The following is a 21,680-nucleotide window of genomic DNA, read 5'->3' as shown; positions in this document are numbered from 1 at the left end:
TTCACACAAGGTGAGTCCCCATATCATCGCCATTCCAGTTCACATAATGTATCGTTGCAAAAAGTCCTTAAAAGGCACTGAGGGGGGCACTTGATGGGATGAGCACTGGGTGTTATGCTATATGTTGGCAAACCGAACTCCAATTTAAAAAAATACATAAAAAAAGAAGTAAAAAAAAAAGAAAAAAGGTCACACAGACACGCTATCAGACAGGCTTTTTGGTCCAGAAACCATATGCTCAACTAGACTATGGAAACCCTCACTGCAGACGGGGCCTCTGCTGGGCAAAGCCAGGGGCCGCCGGCTGGGCGCTGCATCCTCAGGGAGCTCCAGCTGGGGGACGTATGACATCCTTCCAAGGGCAATGGTTCCCCGTGGGCAGTGGGAGAATCAAGAACCCCTTCCGGTTCAGTTGATCCAAGTTGTCACACGCGTTGTGAGTGGTGTCGCCAAGGGGCCCCGCCTCATACTTGCCTGCTCTTGCTCTCGGGTGTCCATTAAGAGCCCCCTGTCCCCCCACACATGCCCCACAGCCCCATTTGCAGATGGTTGGTCGCTTCGATTTTACTGTTCTTGATGATACGATATTCAGGCTCCACAGCCATTAGGAATCCACTCTGTGCCTCTTTTGACCTTAGGTAATGTAAACCTATTTCCTTCCTAACCTTCTTAAAAGAGGCTTAATGGAATTTTGAAGTTTTCCTATTGCAAAAATTCTTAGGTTTTTGTCAAAAGAGATTTGAAATACCACATGAAATGATGTACTCACATCCCTCACCACCTCCTCCAAATAACTGAATTACATAAATAAAACATTACATAGAAAGTGCTTCGCTGCAATTTATGGGAGGTAAATCTAACAAGAACTGGCTCATTGTAGGAAAATTCGACTTATCTTTTCCCAATCCTTTTATTCTATACAGGGAAAGAAATTTATGTCAGCTTAAAAAAAAAAATCTATTACTGCTTCTCATAACTGAATCCATTATTTTTCTCCGTGATCCATCAGGCAAAAAACAAGAATAATAGATTGCTTTGACAGAACCTTGAACATAAATGTCTCCAAGAACCAAACATAGTAAGTTAAAGTGGTTTCAGGTGTTATGAAAACCAGAAAGGATCACCTTCTCTATACATTTCAAAATCAGATCCTACTAAGAAATGTATTGTTATTAGCTGCTCCAAAAAGACAGATAACACAGCAGGTGAATTTTCACAGTTAGACTCTGACTTTAAATAAACATGGTTGTCCTACACCCAGTCGACCAGTTTATATGATTAGTGTTGACCTTATCTTACAAATCTTTCCTGTTTTATATTATTAGTGTTGACCTTATCTTATAAGATATATACTATATATATATATATAACATATATATATTAGTCAAGGGGCTCGATTATCAATAGGGGCCCATAGGGCCCATCTGGAGCCAGAGAGGTGTGAGTGACACGCCCACGGCGGTGCTCCGAGTGGCACCTGTCCAGCCCCCGCAGGAAGGCAGGCCCCACGCCGGCCTCAGCGCCCAGCCGACCGCAGGCCATGGGCACACGACGTCCCGCTGAGTCGACTGCCCGCCGGCACGTACCCCGTTTGCCTGAAGAGGAAAACAACAACCTTCTCTAAAGATTTATTTATGTATTTATTCGAGAGAAAGAAAGCCCGGGGGAGAGGAGCAGAAGGGGACTCCCCGGGCCAGAGCCCGGTGCGGGGCTCGATCTCCCGACCCCGAGAGCACCACGGGGCTGAACGCAGGAGTCGGGGAGACCTGCCCCACTGCACCGCCCAGGCGCCCCGAGACCGGTGGTGCCCCTGCAAGGAGGACAGGAGAGGCTTCCCACAGTGACAGTGGGGACGGCCTTGGGGGGGGACAGGTGCAGGGCAGTGGCACCATCCGTGTCGCTCGAGGGCCACCGGCCCGCTGCCCGGAGCCCCGTGTCCCCCAGGCCGCGGGGAGCACAGGGGGGCCTGGGTGTCACCCGCCCGGAGCGTGGCCCCAACACTGTTCCCGTGGGCCCTTCTGCTCCAAAGGTGACGGAACAGACTCCAAAGCCGGTTTCCTGGGGGCCTGTTCGGTGCATGTGGCTCCACAGCGCAGACCTCTGAATAGCACTTGATCTTCAGGACCGGTCCTCGGCGTCTAATGGGGCACAAAGCTCGACACAGTAACATCCTTACAAAGGCCCGTGCCCACTTGAGAGGAGCAAAACCCTCTTGTCCTACCAGACAGAAAACACGGCTCCATAACCAGGGTCGGACTCTATTCCCAGCCTCTGGATCTAAAACTGGGCTTGACCTGGACTGTAATCCATTTAAAGCTCCGTCCCACTCGCCAAAGGTCCATCGTTTTAGGATTACTCAGAAACCTGAGCCACAGCAGTCCTAGTGCTCGCCTTTCATTTTTCCCAAACTATCTTATCCTTATTTCTCAGGTTTTGCGGGCTATTCAATGTTTCTCACATATTTCCATAGATAATAACTCATCCGCCTTGCAATTCGATTCTTAACATTAGGAGATTAAAACTAATGTGGATGATTCTCAGATCACACATACTGAGGTATAGAGAACTCCCATCATTTCCTTCTACAAAATGAGAGAAATTTTCATTCTTTTTCGCAACAGCTGCTTCATTTTTTTATGCATAGGGAAAAAAATATGTGCAATTACTCCAAGTACAATCAAGTCATTTAACATGGCTTTACCATCATTGTAGTCACAGGATATTTTAAAAGGGGGAAAAAAAATCTCAAAGCACAGGTCCTGCTGTGCAGCAGAGCAATCAGATTCCTTCATAATAACAGGCTGATGGGATGCAGCAACCCGAGGAATAATGAATAACCACTTTAATCAGTAAACAGGAAAATGCTACAACAGTCACTGAGTAAAAATTGACTATCATCTGTTGATCCTCTTGATCGGTATTTCAAACAATAAATAGAAATGTAAGTATTTTTTAAAAGGAAAAGAGCTGTGCTGATGTGTTTGATTTTGACGCCATCGGAGACTGTCCTGCGGTGTTGCCCAGTCAATAAAACGCACATAGAATCTTTCTCATAGTACGTGGCCCGGTTGACCCCATCCCTTGCGCGTGTCGAGGTTAGCTCTCCTGGCAGTTGATTAATCAGGTTGCACTTCGGGACTGATTATTGCACTCCTTTGTTACTTCATTATTAAATGTTCTTCTTCGGTGTTCATTTTCCGAAGTTATTTGTAATCCGAAAATGAAACGTCTGTTTCAAAATAGTCTTCAAATTTCCAAAGCAGGGCCTCAAACGTGGGCCGGTTCTTCGGCTCTGCATCCCAGCACTCCCACATGATGTTGTAGAACTGGGACGGACAGTTAGGAGGTTGAGGGAGTCTATAGTTTTGACCCAACATCTGGATTACCTGAGCACCTGTCAGGCCTAAATAATCATAGAATAGGACCAACAAAAAACAAGTTAAAGGTCAGGGCTGTCAACTCATAGATGACTATATTCAAGATTACAAAGCAAACGGATTTCCTTGGTGAAGCTAGGAGGTCGACCATCCCCTTCCCAGGCTGCAGAGATTAAACCAAATCTTGCAGCCAGAGGTGTCTATAAGGCCGCAATTCCAGAGCAAAGGAGTAAGAGGCAATAAACCCCCTCATTAATGCAAATCATCGTCATCAAATTTTATCTCTTAGGCTCCCACAGGCATGTGGTGTGTGGTCAGCCCCATAACTCTGCCCTCCAAGTCTGGGCAAAGCAGTTAAAGTCACACCTAAGTAAGGGACCTGCAGCAGAAAGGCCCACTTCAGAATTAATTACTCACCACTGTAAGGCACTTTGCCATAAGTAATGATTTCATAAAGAAGGATTCCGAATGACCACACATCGGACTTAATGCTGAATTTATTAGTACGAATGGCTTCAGGCGCAGTCCACTTCACTGGCAGCTTTATATCGTGTTTGGATTCATAGATGTCTTCATTATCTACCTGTTAATGCATTAAGGAATCAAGCCAAGTTCAATTGATATATATATTTTTTTCCTGCCCTCATTCATCTGTAACCTGCTTCACATTAAAATTTAGAGGAAAAGAGGTTCAAAATGAGCTCAGTTCAACAGATAATTACAGTAGCAAAGTCCAAACCTGGCTTCTAAGTCTGAGAAATCTATGAGAAGTCAATAAAATATTATTTAAGGGCCTACTATGTGCTAAAAATACCACTGACAGGTGCACCCTACTACCTAGGGGAGAACTCATGTGTGATGGTCTTTAGCATTTGGTCCTTAGTGAATAAAAAAAAAAAAATGAAAGCAAAGTCTGTCTGATTTCAGACTTACTTCTGGTATTGAAGAGCCACTGCCTTTAATAATGACCGTGTTACCACTTCCTAATACTGAAAAGTAAGATCCAAATGATTTAAATTAATATATCAAGTCACTGGGGTTCTAATTAACTTATTTTAAAAAGAGATGATGACTTCATGAAGATCAAAAGAGAATCACTTATATGCTGTGGTTCACGTTCCACACCCATGTTCGTAGGGCACAGTGTCGAAATGAAAAACTACGTTCAGACCAAAACCCCTACTAGCGTATCTCTTGTATCTCTCTGTCTTTCGGCCTGACGTCATGACACGGGGAGAGGGGCAGGATTCAAAAGTCAGCGACCGCTGAAGACTTCTGGCAGCACGGATATTCGTTTGGCATTAAGTGGGCAGAGGCGGATCTAGGGGTAACTTCGCAAAATGCGCTGCTTTTTGTCAGGAACATCGAGGCCCATCAACAGAGCCTACCGGTACTGAAAAGCAGATCGTTCACTCAACCTCAAACTTAATCACATACTTTCCCATCGGGTTAGGCATCGTTCTCTCTGTTTCTCTCTCCTTGGTGAAGACATGGAAACAGCAGGGGGCGGGGTACCTGGGTGATGGCAAGAAGGAGGGCACCTGATGCGATGAGCACTGGGCGTTATAGAAGACTGAGGAGTCCCTGACCTCTACCTCTGAAACCGATAACAGATCACGTGCTCATTAATTGAACTTAAATAAAATTTTAAAAAAGAAAACAACAACAATAACAGAAATAGAAACAGGAGATGGCTTATCTATAAGGCCTTGGGCTACTGAAGTGGGACCACAGAACTGGGGGAAACACTGTGTTGAAGAATAACAGTAAAACCATGAGCCTGCTGCTGGCACGTTAGGCTTTTGACCCGGGCCAACACCTAATTGAAACAAAACGAAATTCACCTTAAAAACTCTTGCCAGTCCAAAATCTGCCACTTTGTAGATATTGTGCTCCCCAACCAGGACATTCCTGGCAGCCAGGTCCCTGTGAATGTAGTTCTGGGACTCCAGATAAGCCATCCCGCAGGCAACCTGTGTGGCCATGTCTACCTGCTGGTTCAGGTGGATCTTTGCTCCGGCGTCATCTGAGCAATAAGAGAAAGTAAGACATTTATCTTGGGGAACATGTGAATTATTGAAGTCCGTTCTGAGAAGTGCGATGAATGAGCTACCAGGGGGATGAAGCGCCGTAGCACTGATCTGTTGAGTGAAGAAATAGAATGAATACAGACCATCCATTTCCTGGGAAGGTTAATGAGGCAACAATTTTCAGAGTCCAAATACACCCCGAGGCTGTGGCCCTCTCTCCCCGTACACACAGAAAGAAACAATGGTATCCCATGATTCGAACCCAGCTCTCAACATCTGAAAGAGTCCAACTATGGCCGTTTTCCATAGCACACATGGCTGAGTCCTCGCTTCACGCAAGAGTTTGCGTGGTTGCCTCTAGAGCTCCTTCAAACATCTCATAGTTTGTTTTGGTCTTTGAAGCTATAAAATAATGCTAATTTGCATGGCTGAGCCGATGAAAAGTTCTCATTCTTCCATCATTTTTTTTTCCTATCATATTGTTCTTAAAAACTAGCCCACTAACAAAAATGGTCTATCGGTAGTTATAAAACGCATATATCTGTGCTCCATTAAGCTTGATACACTTTTTTTTTATTTCCCCTTTTAAGCCTGTTATTTTTAGAAATAGTTTGCTCATCTCTCCAGGCATGATCATGCCTTTAATAGACATAGTTTCTACCACTACGCATCCTATATAATTAAGTGTAGGAAAGTCAAGCAGCAGAGTCTGTGTGATCATTAGTAGAGAGGTCAAAGTGCCTCTGCGCTGCTTTGTGCGGTGTCAGGCGTCCCTGGGTACTGTTTAGCTGCTATCCTGTTAGTAGATGTTTTCAGATCTTTGGAGAATTAAAAAGGTCTCATGTAAATCCAAACCATCATCACCCCTGACTCAATAAGGCAAATATTACCAAAAGCGCGTTGAATTTCACGGTCAAGAGTCTCAGACACAATTTCTAACGTGAGAGGCAACAATCGCTCGGGGGTTAGAAAACTGGCTTGAAGCTGGAGCGCCAGGGTCTGGATCTGAGCTTTGCCTCTTCCTGACCTCGGGCAAGGCGCTTGACGCCCTTGTGCCGCAGTGTGTTCACCTGTAGAGTGGCGGCTGTAATTACCGTCTGGTATTAGTTGTTAGAAGTGAAATGAGTCAGTACGTGGAAAGCACTTGAAGCAGAGCCTGGCGCCTACAAAGAACTCAGTAGCTCCTACCTGTTTTTATTACCTCTGCTGCGGCCTAAACAGAATTGAACAGCTTAGGAATTGCTAAAGTAGAGATGCATGCGGATCGCCCAGATGGAAACGCCTAAAGGAAGACAGGCACATGGGTCTGGAGCCCAAGAGAGGGCGGGCAGCTAACAACCATAGCTTATGGGTAGGACTCAACCATTAGAGCAGGTGAGACTCTTAGGAAGTGATAGAATCATGAGGAACACGGACATTTAGGGAGGACAGAGGAAGATGAACCTCCAAGAAAACGGAGAAGCCTCAGCCGGAAGAGTAGAAGGAAAACCAGAAGGGAGCATCCCAACAAAGGTCTTGAGAAAGTCACCACCACTGCCAAATTCCACAGTCCAGCAAGACACGGTCGGAAAGGCACCTACCAAATGCTACTGGGGAGGCGTTGGTGACCTTAGAGGCAGGGAGAGCAATGTCACTGGAGATGGGGGATAAAGGCCGAGGGCAGAACAGGAGCTGAGGACACGGAGGCAGCAAGAGGAGAAGCCAACTCCCAAACCCCAGTCAAGAAGGGAAGACGACGGGGCGCTGGGAGAGGAACGTGCAAGTTAAGGGAAAGAAATAACCAGGCCCCTCGGGATGGTGAGGAGCTGCCAAGGAGGTGGCACTCGGGGGTTCTCATTCTTGATTCGTTCAGCGGCTGTGCTGCTGTCGACTCGCTCACTTTTAATTAATGCTCAATTATACCACATAATGTGTGCTTTTTATGGATGCCATTTTTTTTTTCAGTAAAAGATGATCCCTCAGCTTCTTCCACCATGAGATGAAAATGATGGTGACCATAAGTATTCTCACTTCACCAGGTTGTCAGAAGAATGAACTTAGTTAATACTTGTACGACACTTGTACAAAGGCCTGGCAGGGGCACCCGGGGGGTTAAGCAGGCAATCGACCTTAGTCAGTGATGATCTCAGGGTCGTGGGATCGAGGCCCACCTCTGGCTCTGCACTCAGCGCGGAGTCCGCTTCTCCCCCTCCTCACTCCCTCCCTCTCTCCTGTTCCTCTCCCCCCACCCCTGCCACTCATGCGCACTCTCTCTCTCTCAAATCAATAATAAATAAACAAACAACCAAATCTTTAAAAGGAAAGAAAAATGCCTGACACATGGTAAATACTATACAGTGGGTTTTTTTTTTTAAAGAAAAAAATTGAATATACAAGCACTTCTCCTACCACTATCCCACATGGTTGATTTTCACTACATCGCCTCATGTTATACTCAGAACTATATGAAGTAAGTATTGTTATTTTTTGCCCCTATCATAGGAGTTTCTTCCTCTCAGAAGAATGGGGAGGAAGGTGTGGAGCGGAGATTCAAGTTCAGACACGTTTGAGATTGAAATCTCATGCTCTTAAAAACATTTCTATACTCCTCCCTAAAACTTGCCTCCCACATGATTGCTGAGCACCTGAGTGTTGGGGCTACGGTTTGAGTTGGCTAAAGAGCATCTCGATGAAAACACTCCCGGCCTACTTCAGTCCACTTAGGTGTGAACTTATGACCAATCATGTCCAAGCTCATGGACAATGATGAACAACATGCTGACTTTCGTTTTTAAAAATATGTATGAATGCACAAAAAAGGCAGATATTTATTCTCTTTAAATTTCAGTAAGAAATACCTGACATCCATTACCCTCAATACTAAAGTTTTTGACAAGCCTCTTCCATTTTGGAGAAATTTATTACAAAAAAAAAAAATATTTAGCCAAGCTTAGGGACTACAAAGATGGTTCTATAGAAAAATACGTATGTCATCTCAACTATCAAATACAACATCTAATCCTATTACAGTGGATATAAAAAGTTTTCACTGACAGGCACAATAGAGAAGAAAATTGAGTAATAACACATTTTCTACCCTGAAAGAATGCAGTGGCCTAGGAACTGGCTAAGTAAACCTCAGAACACGCTTCTGATACAACAGCCAGTCGTCAAAACTGATATAAAGGTTCACCGGCCTGTGACAACTTACATCTGCAACAAGAAAATATTTTCAATTATGTTCCGCTACTCAAGAGTCTTTCACCGTACCACAGTTAACGCGATGGGCTGTTTAAGAGTGGCAGATTTGGGATCCCTGGGTGGCGCAGCGGTTTGGCGCCTGCCTTTGGCCCAGGGCGCGATCCTGGAGACCCGGGATCGAATCCCACATCGGGCCCCCGGTGCATGGAGCCTGCTTCTCCCACTGCCTGTGTCTCTGCGCCTCTCTCTCTCTCTCTGTGACTATCATAAATTAAAAAAAAAAAAAAAGAGTGGCAGATTCACCTTTAGATCACTCAATTGAATGTAAGCCCTCTTGATTGGGAAGGGATCGTCCGTAATGAGCATCTCTTCATTATTCCTCGTGGCTACTAAGTTTCTTGGCAAATGAAGGCCTTGGTAAACTTGACCCTGAAAGGCCCAACCCAGAATAGGACAAGATATGTGCTCACCCATGAATAATACATCAACAGACCTCAAAAATCCTCAATGCCAAAGGAGTCCATAATTCCTAAGTGGATCCTATCAAGCTGACCCAAGAGTTTCAGAACAGGCTCAAATCCTGAATCCTGATCATTTTAGGTTCAGAATAGCCCCACTCAATTTCCCTTTTAGTTTTTTCATTCATTCAGTCAACACATAACTAATTAGTGCACACCTCCTATGTGCCTGACACTGCACAATCATGAAAGCAAAGAAAAATCTCTGTCTTCAAAGAGTTGTATTTTAGAAGATACTTACAATAAGGCCACATAACAAAGTCCCACATTATAAGATGATCAACAGCTAAGAAAGCACAAAAGCAAGAAAGAAGGCTACAAAGAGGTAGAAGGAGGAGGTTAAATTTTAGAATTCAGAGGGTGACCAGTGAAGGACTCACCATAATAGGAAGCTCTGAGGAAAGACTTTTCAGGGAAGTGAGGAAGTGAGCTCATGGCTATTAAGGGAAGGAAGGTTCAGAGGGAGGGAGGAGCAAGTGCGAAGGGCGTGAAGCAAAGCACACGTGGAAGACAGGAAGAGCGGGAAAGGGAGGGACACACAGTGAACATGGGAGACGCTGGGGGAGATGTGGTCGGAGAGCAATGGAGAGCCGGCCATGCAGCACCTGAGACCTTGTACGGAGAGAACCAGCGTCACTCAGGCTTTGGGCTGAGGTGGGCCACGGTCTGATTTACATTTTAGCAGGATCTCTCCAACTCCCGTGTTGAGGAGAGACTGGGAGGAGCAAGCACCAAGGGAGGGAGACCACTTAGGAGGCTGCGGCACCTGCAGGAGAGAGCTCATGACGGCTTGGACCAGCGTGGGCGTGCTGAGAGGTGGCAACGTCCTCGGCATATTTTGAAAGAAGTCAGTTGGATTTGCTGATTGGTTAGATGGAAGCTGCGAGAAGTAGAGACGATCCAAGACATTAGGCTGAGTGTTGACATCGTCAAAGAAGGAAAGACCACAGGGGTAGCAGGTTACTGGGGATAATAGAAGATCAGTTCGGGGCACGTGGTTTTGAGATTTTCAACGGACACATGTAGTAGGAATTCTGGCTCTTCACAAACCTTTATTTTTTTTTTCTCCTCTTCAACTATGTTAGAGGATTCTACTTCCCTATTCCTCCTGACTTGATTTGACCAAATGAAAAAGGGCACAGAAGTCATCTCTCATCTCCTGGTTTGGAGCTCTAAGAGCCAGAACGAGATTGGTCCCATCCCATTCCTCCACCGAGGTGATCAAAACACCTGAACCACCAACCCATCCATTTTGCACGTGCACCATGAGCGAGGAATAAGTGCCTCTGGGATTTGGGGGAAGGGGGTGTTGCTGCATCACACCTGTGCTGTCCGGAGAAGCATTCAAGTAGAGTGGTCAAGAAGGGAGCTGGACTTATGATTCTGAAGTAATGGAGGGATGTAATTTGAGAAATCTTTGATACATAAATGTTGTTTGGCCCTGAGACCGAGGTTCGGAAGGGAAGGAGTGATGTTGCAAAACTCCAAGGTATTGGGAGGTCCGAGAGATGAGAGAAATTACACAGATAGGAGAAGAACCAACAAAGAGGACGGGAGGAAAAGCCATTGAGTGAAGTGTACTGGAGGCCAAATGAAGGAAGGGTTTCCATTTACTTCAAGTCCATTGAAATAAATGCTGCAAATAGGTCTGAGGACCGAGAACTGACGTTTAGATTTACCACCGTGAGTGGCACAAGTGACCTTGACCGAGCATGTTTGTCAAAGATGACTCAAGATGACCACCGTACTCAAGATGTCCCTGGGAACTGGCAAAAGGGGTCCGATGGCTGAGGTTAGTCTTTCTCTGGTCGCTGACACATTCTGACACTGTTAAATTCGAGACCTTTATGCAAAGGAGCTAGGCATATATTTTAAACAGCACTTAACAGGCCCATGTTCTTTGTTCTTCTCCAGTTTTGCAATTTAATACCACCAGCTTCATAAGTCACCCTGAAATCAGAGAATACTCTTATCCTTCTAATATCTTTGTTCTATTATTCTCACCTCCCTTTACGTATACACGTTCTATCAATCCCACTCTGACATTTCGGGAAAGCATAGGAAAAAGTCTCTTTTTTAAGCATGAATTATTCTCTCAGTACTTGATCTCCACTACTTTGAACATCTCATTTTAATACTCATTATATTTTTGCGTATTAAATTATTCATTTGTAATAAACATCAAAATTTCACAGTGCCCTTAAGTCTTCTCTGACTACAGGAAGCAGATGCAGAAATAAAGCAATAGGATATTTCTGCTCTTCGGTCTGAAAATTCTAATGTTGCCTAGCAGTGGAAGTATTTTAAACCCCAACCAGTACGAGGTTGCCAAACACCGGCGACGGGAAAAGAATGAGGGTACCTCTCTTTTCCCCAAAAGTATTCCACGTCCCCTAATTCTGGGCCATAGAATAAACAGGTTCATGACTGATGTTCCATTAGTTATTGTAGGAAACAAAGCATCATGTAAAAAACATCCATTCTTCAGGTTCGTGCTCCATCCAATATGCCTACTGTGAACAATTTGTTCTTCACTACATGAATATTTTCCCTCTTTTTGGTACACGGTGTGTATCCTATTAAAATGTCGTTGAGCCACTCAATGCTAAGCCATTCATTCTCATAGATACACAGCAAATATCCTTTGGGTTATAGAAGGCTTGCTAAATTGACATTTATAGGACTAGCTAAACTAAATTCCTCTTTTTTTTTTCCTTTTATTAAGTCTTTAGCTTACTTTGGAGATATTCTTGCAGACTTCCATGTCTCATCAACTCCGTAATAATATAAATTGGATCTTCTAAAGTGCAAACAGCATAAAGCTGGATAAGCTTTGGATGTCTTAGGTTCTTCATTATCTGTGCCTCCCTCAGGAAGTCATTTGGATCCATTGAACCTGAAACAAGAAAAGGAGGAAATCACTTTATGTTATCGAGGCATTCCTATCCTCACAGCAGTCTGGTGGGAATCACCAAGATTGCTTCCTGCTTCTCAGTAAAGGAAGAGCATTGGTGTCACAAATCTTCAGATTTATCAAAGAAGAGACTCGGTCCGGCCCGGGCAACCTAATAACCGATGTTGGGTGCATCAAGGGTGTGTAATTTATGTGTTATGACCCGCAGGTGAAGAGGGGTTGTTTCAGGTCCATATGAAAAATGAGGGGAAAAGAAGTGAACTGACAGTCTAATTGATAAAACAAGGCCAGCAAATTGAGAACACAACGAGAAGACATTCTCTTGCCATGAAGGCTGGAGGACACTGAATGTTTAATTACTGCGGCCAGAGCTTTCCGGCCCAGGATCCAGGGAACTGATCGCTGCCCTGTCCTTGGTCCCCACTGTGGGGACAGCTGGATAACCATCCTCAAGCCGTGACTGTCTGCCATATTTATGTCCTTACTTCTACAGGGATAGATGGTATGGACCACGTAGAAAACATTCGAGGGCTACCCAAAACTCAGTGTTTTTCCCCCCAGCCTTATATGTCTAACTTGAAATGGATCTTCAACTTTTTCTCCTATATTAATGCATCTGTGATCAGACTCTTAGTAGCTTAACAAAATGATAAGGGAGACAGTCCTGGGACCTATTTTGAAGGCTCACTTACAATTAAATTCTATTTTAATGGCTCAGCTCTTACCATGCAAAGCGTCAAGTAGTTAACAACAAATAAAATCTGAGAGGAGGAAGGATAGCTGGAGTTTACATTTCATCAGTAATTTTTTTAAATCTTTCATTATTTTTTAGGATATGATGTTTCCGAGACATTCCTGTAATTGAAGGAACGCTGTCATTTCGCATCTCAGCATTTGCTGTGGAAAGTGCAAATAGCATTTCCCCTGATGCTCAAAGAGACTGTTCCATTCACCTGTTTCTCATGAAATACCTTCATGATTGACATTTGAACCCAGGCATGGAAAAGCTTTGACATTCTGAGATAACGCTCCAACTTGTTCATTAATATGAAGTCAGGAAGAGTCACATGTGACTTGCAGATCATCGCACATGAAGCGTCTGGGCAGTCTATCCTTTGGTATTCCCTTGAGAGCGTCGACCTCCAGAACACAGCCTTCGTCAAATTCCAGATTCTGATCAAATCCTAGCTCGCTGTGTGACCTTCGGCAAGTCACCAAGGGTCTCTGAACTTCCATTTCTTCGTCTGCAAAACGTGGCCAGTAACTCTACCGATATTGCAATATCGTCACCAGGAAACAGCAATACTGGGCATGTATATATTCAATGACTATTGGCCGTTATTTGTATTATTATTAATATGCAAACTCTAGGAAAAACCAAAAGGATCAATTATAAGTATTTTCTCAGACTGCGGAGGGGAGGGGCAAGGACTCAAAGAGGGAGAGTAGAGAAAAAAAATGACCTAGTCTCATTTCCATCATGATTTTCCGTGCTTCCTCACTTCCATCCCTATCATGGGTTTGCTCCACATAATCAAATAGGATTAAAGTTTTGAATCACAGTGGCAAAAGGGGGCTGAGAATAAAGGAGGCGCCTAAAACATAATAAAGGACTTTCTTCTTATTTCAATTAGTTTGGCCTATGGCCGACTACGGTTATCATGGGAGTCTCCCCACCCCGCCCTCAAAATAATCTGACTCATGAAGCTTCCAGCAGTCACAGCAATTGTGATCACCACTCAGGCAATGTGTAGATACCGAATGTTTCTACCCTAATGCTTCGGTGGCCATCAGATTCGTGAAATGCAGGACACTCGAATCACTGCCAAATCAGACCATGCACAAGAGCCAGGCCCCGGGACACCAGAAGCCTCTGCGGGTGACGGCTGCTCCGAGCACTCCCTGGCCATGCTGGTTACGGCTGACCAGCCGCACAGCAGAGACCCAATTTCAACCCAGCTAGTAATGCAACATTAAATATTAATTTTTGCCTGTCAAAGCTACTGTGGGAGTTGATTTCAGGCTCGTCTTTATTGCGTGGTAGTCTGCTAAGCAATAAATAGCTGCTAAGATTGATTAATGGCCCCAGTGAAGTGAAGACATTTAACCAATCACCAAAGCTGTTTGCTGCTATTGCACTGTAAATCAATAATAATTATTCCTGTTGGAGAGAAAACTATCGTGGCTTTTTTTTTTTTAATATAAGAAATGTGATGTTTTGTTGTTGTTGTTGTTCTCTTTTGACCTCCAGAAAGCCTTCCCTAGAGAACAATGTTAGGATGGATAGCTAGCTGCTTCGTTTTTGGAAAAGAAGGATTGGATTGGGAAATGAAACTTAGGCTCAATTGTGAACAAGATTAGGATTCAAAATACTATGTATGCAGTGATCGAGAAGATCCCAGGGTGCTGGAATAGGTCGTCCTCGCCTGGAGGGCTTCACGTGACATCTGGTCACTCAAAAGTGCTTCTCCGTCACTTTACAAGGCAGGTGTGAATGCTGAGACGGAACTCCTGGAGGCACCAGCGAACCCGCCCTCGAGGACCGTCGGCATCCCCGCTGAGGCTAATGTGTTGAGAACTCACATTGAAGCAAATGGGGGTATTTGTCGTTTCCAATGGCTGAGGAATATTCCACTGTATACAGAGACCACAGCTTCTTGATCCATCATCTTTCGATGGACACCGAGGCTCCTTCCACAGTGTGGCTACTGTGGACATTGCTGCTGTGAACATCGGGGTGCAGGTGTCCCGGCGTTTCACTGCATCTGTATCTTTGGGGTAAATCCCCAGCAGGGCAATTGCTGGGTCATAGGGCAGGTCTATTTTTACCTCTTTGAGGAACCTCCACACAGTTTCCCAGAGTGGCTGCACCAGGTCACATTCCCACCCACAGTGCAGGAGGGTCCCCCTTTCTCCGCATCCTCTCCAACATTTGTGGTTTCCTGCCTTGTTAATTTTCCCCATTCTCTCTGGGGTGAGGTGGGATCTCCTTGTGGTTTTGATTTGTATTTCCCTGATGGCCAGTGATGCGAAGCATTTTCTCATGTGCTTGTTGGCCATGTCTATGTCTTCCTCTGTGAGATTTCTGTTCATGTCTTTTGCCCATTTCATGATTGGATTATTTGTTTCTTTGCTGTTGAGTTTCAGAAGTTCTTTATAGATCTTGGAAACTAGCCCTTTATCTGATAGGTCATTTGCAAATATCTTCTCCCATTCTGTAGGTTGTCTTTGACGTTGATGGAACTGGAGGGTATTATGCTGAGTGAAGTAAGTCAATCGGAGAAGGACAAACATTATATGGTCTCACTCATTTGGGGAATATAAAAAAATAGTGAAAGGGAATAAAGGGGAAAGGAGAAAAAATGAGTGAGAAATATCAGAAAGGGAGATAGAACAAGAAAGACTCCTAACTCTGGGAAACGAACTAGGGGGGATGTAAGGGGAGGAGGGCGGGGGGTGGGGGTGAATGGGTGACGGGCACTGAGGGGGGCACTTGACGGGATGAGCACTGGGGGTTATGCTATATGTTGGCAAATTGAACACCAATAAAAAATAAATTTACAATGAAAGAAAAGAACTCACATTGACTCAATTTGTCCTCACAGAACCCTGTGAAGTAGGAACTACTATAATTCCCACTTCCAGATGACAAGATTCGAAAGATTAATAGATTGTCCAATGTCACAGAGGCCAGAGCCACGGCTGAACTCAGGTCTATCTTATGCCAGACCCTCAGCTCCTACTATGACACCACAGGGGCCCAGACCTTCTCACTTCAGGGCCCCTTCGCGGTCTCAGTAACTTTCTCCATGATGCCCCTAAGCCAACATCTAACAGCCCTATTGATTCCTTGGTTAAACCAAAGCTCCTTTAACTTAACTTGTGTCCTAACAACTTAATATCCATTTTAAAAGTAATCTAGATAAATCAAGAGAAAAAATAATAAAATAAATAATAAATAATAAATAATAATAATAATTTTTAAATTTTATTTCATCCTTAACCGCAATTACTAAGAGATACATGCATCTACGGGGCCCAGGACAATCTCTCAAGTCTTGGAAACAGATAGAACGTTGCCACCCTCATCTCCTGTTCCAGGCTGGTTTTTTGCGTGGGTCTTGGCGTGTGATCCCAGTCAGCACCCAAAACCCATTTTCGCGAAGATAGGACGTCAGGAAAAGGAATGTAACATGATCTAATACCGAACTGTGTGGTATTCAAGCTGTTGACCCCAAAACTTTTAAATATACTGAGGCATCCCCGTAAATTCCCCGTGCGGCCCCAACGTGCCTCGGCACACAGTTTGGGAACCATGGTGTTACCCCAGCCGCTACCCGGCGATACCCGGACGCTCGCTTCCTGCCACTGGGAGAATTTCTAAACCTTAGGAATTCCGGGTTAGGGAAAGCGTGAAGGTCCCCGAGAGAACTATATTCTAGCCTCTGGGTATTACTCCGGCCTGCGTTATTAGACGTAGATGTGAGGCCACTACGGTAGTGTCGCACTTTCATAAAACGTCACTTCCCTGGGGTGATGCCACAGGGCTGGATGGGAGTTCAAATGCCGGCTCTGCCACCGACCGACCTTACGACAATAATAACAGCAATAAGAATAATTAAAATAAGAACAGTTTTTCCTGGTCCCTTACTATGAACCAGACGTTATTCAAAGCATTTGCACTAATGACCTGATTTAATCTTCATAATAATCCTGTTAGGTTGGCCTGGTTTCTAGCCTCTTTTTTGCAAATGATAAAACTGAGGCATAGAGTAGTTTAAAACTTCGTTCCAAAAAAATAAAAAAAAAACTTTGTTCCAGCTCATATTACTAGTAAGTCTTAGGAAAGTTACTTGATTTCTTTCTAAATTTTCTTATCCTGCTTTTAAATTAGAAGGGCTAATGACGAGCTGAATAAATATGATTTTAGCGTCTTTTTAATTTCCACGATAGGAAAAAAGGAAGATGGAAGAAAAAAATCGTTCCTACATTTCCAAACATGAGGGCTTTTAGGTGGACCATTTTACCTTTCAGCCATAAACAGTTAGTACTTAACAAAATTGTTTTTCCCTGAAGATCTCCAAGGTTCCATTGATTTAAGTATTTTCAGTAAAGTCAGTATTTTTAACAAAGGCTAGGAAAAAATGGGAAGAGGGATAATTCTAACTCTAGAGAAGTGATGCTTGGTGGGAATCTTGCACTGGGGATATTTCAAGCCTTCGCTGATGGCAGGCTCATGCTCTTGCCCTTACGATCTAGAGCATGTTATGGGGACGCCTGCGTGGCTCGGTGGTTGAGTATCGGCCTTTGGCTCAGGTCATCATCCCATGGTCCTCGATTCGAGTCCCGCATCGGGCTCCTCGCAGGGAGCCTGCTTCTCCCTCTGCCTATGTCTCTGCCTCTCTCTGTGTCTCTCATGAATAAATAAATAAAATCTTTAAAAAATAAATAAATAAAGCATATTATGCTTTATTGTCTCCTGGCCCAGAGAAAGTGACCGCAACATCTGCTTGGCGCGGCATTGACTGTCCTGCGACCCCTTGGACATTTACCGTGGCAAGGGGAGCTTCTAAACATCAACATCTGACATTTAGCCCTTGACATCCTCATCCTCATACCTGGTTTTAATGTTTTTACTGCTACTGAAGTGGTGTTGTTCCACAGGCCTTCCCACACTTCACCAAACTGGCCAGATCCCAACCGCTTCAGGAGCTGCACGGAGCTGCGGTCTATCTCCCACTGGTCCGCGGTTTTATACGACAAATCAAAAGTCACTGGCACTTGTATCTGTTTCACAGAATAATTAGAATAATTATTAAAAAAAAAGATTTGACAATTTTTTTTTGGTTGAAAATAATAGTCTGGGCACTTTTTAAAAAGATGCCATTTTTAAAAACCAAAACCTTGTACATTCTATTCTAATTGCTTTAAAATGGGAAGCAATGATGTCCATCTGGCCCACCCTACACCCAATGCCACCCTCCCACGGGCCTGGCACGATTTTCCTGTCTTTCTGCCTAGCTAAATCCTCCCCGTTTTAAGGCCCATTTGAAGTTCCACCTCCTTCACAATGACTTCCCAAATCCTTTGGCCTACAGCATTTACCATATGTAGCATATATTTTTGCACATTTAAAATTTTCATCTTGTTTCAAATTCATTTATTCACTTGTCCATTCATTCGTGTACTTGTTCATTTAGTGAGTACATGTTTTTCAAACACCAGCAAGATGCCATTCTGTAAACAAAACGAGACCCCGGCCCTCCTAGAGTTCATAGTCTAGTTCACTATCTACCGTCAGAGATTATCTTAGCTCCTCCGCCAAATCATCAGCATGTTGAGTACACAGAGGGTGAATGCTTCTTTGTGAACACTTTGCCCCCCCACCAGAATTCAACAATATTGGCTAAACTGAGTATTTTTTAAGCCACATCTTTGCATCAGGTAAGCTATTCTTAGCATGAGCTTACATATTCTTGTGGGGTCATGCCCATAGCACCCAACACGCACATACTCATACCAAAACTGCAGGCTCACTCGGCAAGATTTAAGTCAGTGAAATTCCCTACATACTGGACAAAATTCTTCAGCTTCTACTTGTCCATAAAATTTTGGTCGGACGTTACCAGGAGCCCTTCGCTGATCATCCAGACATAAAGCACAGGGTACGGGAGGCCCGAACCCTGATGAGGAGCTGAGGTTTTGCCCCACGACAGTGTAAGGCCACCACCTAACTTTAAATAAGTCTGGGTAAAACAAGCAACAACTGAATAATGATAGATGTGGATAAATCCTATAAATGTTTTTTGACCTGGTCAAACGATTAGAACAGGTAGTTAAGTGGTACCTCTATGCATACAACTCAACCAGGTAGAGTCTAATAATTTCACATTAATATTCTTGAATACAGATCTACATGAGAATTATCTGTGGGCACTTTTTTCTCCCTCCACCCGTCTCAGTTACTGCTCCAGGGGCAGGATACCAGACTAACCCTGTCTCTAGCGAGTGCCTTGGGGCAAAGGTTGGCAAATTGTTTCTGAAAAGAATGAGATAGTAAATATTTCCGTTTCTTCGTGGGCCATGAGGTCTCTGATGCAACTGTGAAACTCTGCTTGTACAGAGAAAAATCAAAGACAATTTGTAAATGAACGAGCATTAAGCTTATGTTCCAATAAATAAAATTAAAATTAAAAAATTAAGTGTGGGGCCGTATTGGCTCGTAGGCCACAGTTTGCCTATCTGTGCCTCAGGTGATCGAATGACCTTTTTTTTTCCCTGAACAGAAAGATCTCATGACTCCAGTATCTGAAGGAAAGAAGTTAACTTCAAAAGGAACACAGCTTGGAAGCATTTCACCTTTAAACATGGCTTTCCCAGCTGGACACACAGGCCGTCGCTTGTCTTGGTGTAGTGGCTCACAAACTCATTCAGCGTTGGAAACGTTCTTTTCTGGCTAAGGAAAAACTCCCCTCCGTCCATTCTTCTGATTCTGTAGTGCTTCACAACCCTTTCGTCTAAAACTGGAACCCAAAAGAAGTCCTGTTAATAATACACTTCTTGCCAAAGCCGAGCAGATTTACTTATTTTGTGGTCATGGTTTTAATGCATGGAACGAAATTTTCCTAAGTTCTACTTATTTCTCAAATTGGTTTCAGAGAACACTTCAGGAAGTTTAAATAGCAGAATCAAAAGGGAAAGGAATTGGGAAATCACATTTTATTTTTTATTTAGTTTTTAATTTTTTCTATTTATTCATGAGAGACACAGAGAGAGAGAGAGGCAGAGAGAGAAGCAGGCTCCGTGCAGGGAGCCCGACGTGGGACTCGATCCCGGGTCTCCAGGATCACACCGTGGGCTGAAGGCGGCGCTACACCGCTGAGCCACCAGGGCTGCCCTGGGGAATCACATTTTAAAGGAAATATAAAAATAAAGGAATGAGGTCATCACTAAAAAAAAAAAAAAAAAAGCTAGGCTTGGAGGCCTATTGGACTTGATTAAAACAAGCCATTAAACTGACTCTCACTCTAGGGGCACCTGGTTGGCTCGGGCGACTCTTGATCTTAGGGTTGTGAGTTCCAGCCCCACAGTGGGCACTGAGCTCACTTTAAAAAAAAAAAAAAAATTGACCCATCCCACTAGCAATGCAAAGAAGGAAACATTATCCGTTTCAGAAACACCGTAGGATAAGATGGCAAAGGTTGTTTAGAAACGGTTCAGCTGTACCTGGGACAGAGACCACGGAGAACGGTCTCCCAGGAGATCCCACAGCGTGGACGCGGAGACGGGCGGGACAGGGCCCGCAGGACTCCCGGCAACACTCAGCGCCTCTGGGCCAACACGCCGGCCAAGCGCGATGCCAGCAGCGAGCCCCAGGGCCCCGCACGCCGCAGCCACCACACTACTTTCTGCGCCGGGCCTCGTCCAGGCCACGGGCTGCCACGGCTAAAGGCACAGACGCACACGGGCTTCAGACCCTCTGACGCAGAGTGGACGCTCCGCCGCCTTGCCCGCCACCGACTTCCCCTTCCTCTGGCTGCAGCACCCAACGCTGCTCCTGCTCCGAGATCCCGCCCCGCTGAGAGCCTGTGGCCCAGAGGCGCGGGGCCAGCCCTGAGCCAAGCCACGTCGGCCCAGAGCCACGAGGACTCCACGCCGGGGCTCGTGCCGGGAGGCTCTGGGAGGGCAGGAAGGTGCCTGTGGTTACGGCGGCCGTTGGGTCTCCGGGTCTGCTACGGCTGGGAGCTGGGGCCACCGGCCGGACCTCGCGGCCTGGCAGGGAGACGCTTTGCCGAGCGGCCCTTTCCCTGGTGTGGAAAGTGAAGCTGAGCCCCGGAGCCCCGAGCTCGCTTCTCGGCTAGAAGAATCAACGAGTCACCTTTTTCACTTAAGCTAGTGTGAGGGGCTGGGAGGTGATGTTAAAAGCACTTGCAGGGATCCCTGGGGGGCTCGGCGGTGTGGCGCCCGCCTTCGGCCCAGGTCGTGACCCTGGGGTCCCGGGATCGAGTCCCGCGTCGGGCTCCCCGCGTGGAGCCTGCTTCTCCCTCTGCCTGCGTCTCTGCCTTTCTCTCTCTCTCTCTCTCTCTCTCTGTGTGTGTCTCTCATGAATGAATAAATAAATAAAATCTTAAAAAGAAGAAAAGCACTTGCAGTTGAATACTGACTAATGCACTTCATAAGCTGCTCTTTCATTTAGCAAAGTTACTGGTAAGAACTGAGCGGCCTCTACCAGGCGTACAGGTTATTCTGAATTCCTTGCTAACTACAGAAACTTGGGCTTCAATAACCCAGCAACCTGGAACGCTGTTCTCATGAAAGGAAAGAAGACTGAGTAGAAGACAGCTCAGCCCCGGCCTGGAGGTGTACTGAGGGCGCGCTGATGGCTGGGACAAGGTTTTCCTTACAAGATAATCCGCGCGTGTCACGATAGCTAAAGTAAAAAAAAAAAAAAAACAGACGATACCAAGTGTTGCCAGGGAAGCAGAGTAACTGGAACCCTCATACACAGACGACGAAGTGTGATTTTCACCGTCGTTTTAGAAAACTGTCATGATCGAAAGTTGAACATAATCATTCCTATAGCACAGCAATTCCACTCCAGTGCATATAACCAACAAAATGTGTGACATGTGCACCAAAACACATGGACAAGAACGCTTTT

The 21,680-nt window shown here is 45.0% G+C and overlaps 1 protein-coding gene across 1 annotated transcript in view; it reads right to left on the bottom strand.

Moving 5' to 3' along the window:
- Positions 1 to 1,616: 1,616 nt before the first annotated feature.
- The window catches only part of FRK (fyn related Src family tyrosine kinase), a 96,105-nt gene continuing 76,041 nt past the window's right edge, over positions 1,617 to 21,680 (bottom strand). The window contains exons 3-8 of the mRNA XM_077902701.1: positions 19,379 to 19,542; positions 17,638 to 17,806; positions 11,843 to 12,001; positions 5,222 to 5,403; positions 3,795 to 3,960; positions 1,617 to 3,403 (exon numbers count right to left, since the gene is read on the bottom strand). Coding sequence (XP_077758827.1) covers positions 3,204 to 3,403; positions 3,795 to 3,960; positions 5,222 to 5,403; positions 11,843 to 12,001; positions 17,638 to 17,806; positions 19,379 to 19,542 — 1,040 coding nt within the window. The 3' untranslated portion in view covers positions 1,617 to 3,203. The remainder of the gene's footprint in view (positions 3,404 to 3,794; positions 3,961 to 5,221; positions 5,404 to 11,842; positions 12,002 to 17,637; positions 17,807 to 19,378; positions 19,543 to 21,680) is intronic.

This window comes from Canis aureus, chromosome 7 (assembly GCF_053574225.1).
Source record: "Canis aureus isolate CA01 chromosome 7, VMU_Caureus_v.1.0, whole genome shotgun sequence".
NCBI classification, from domain to species: domain Eukaryota; kingdom Metazoa; phylum Chordata; class Mammalia; order Carnivora; family Canidae; genus Canis; species Canis aureus.
This window is presented reverse-complemented; position numbering and strand designations above follow the sequence as displayed.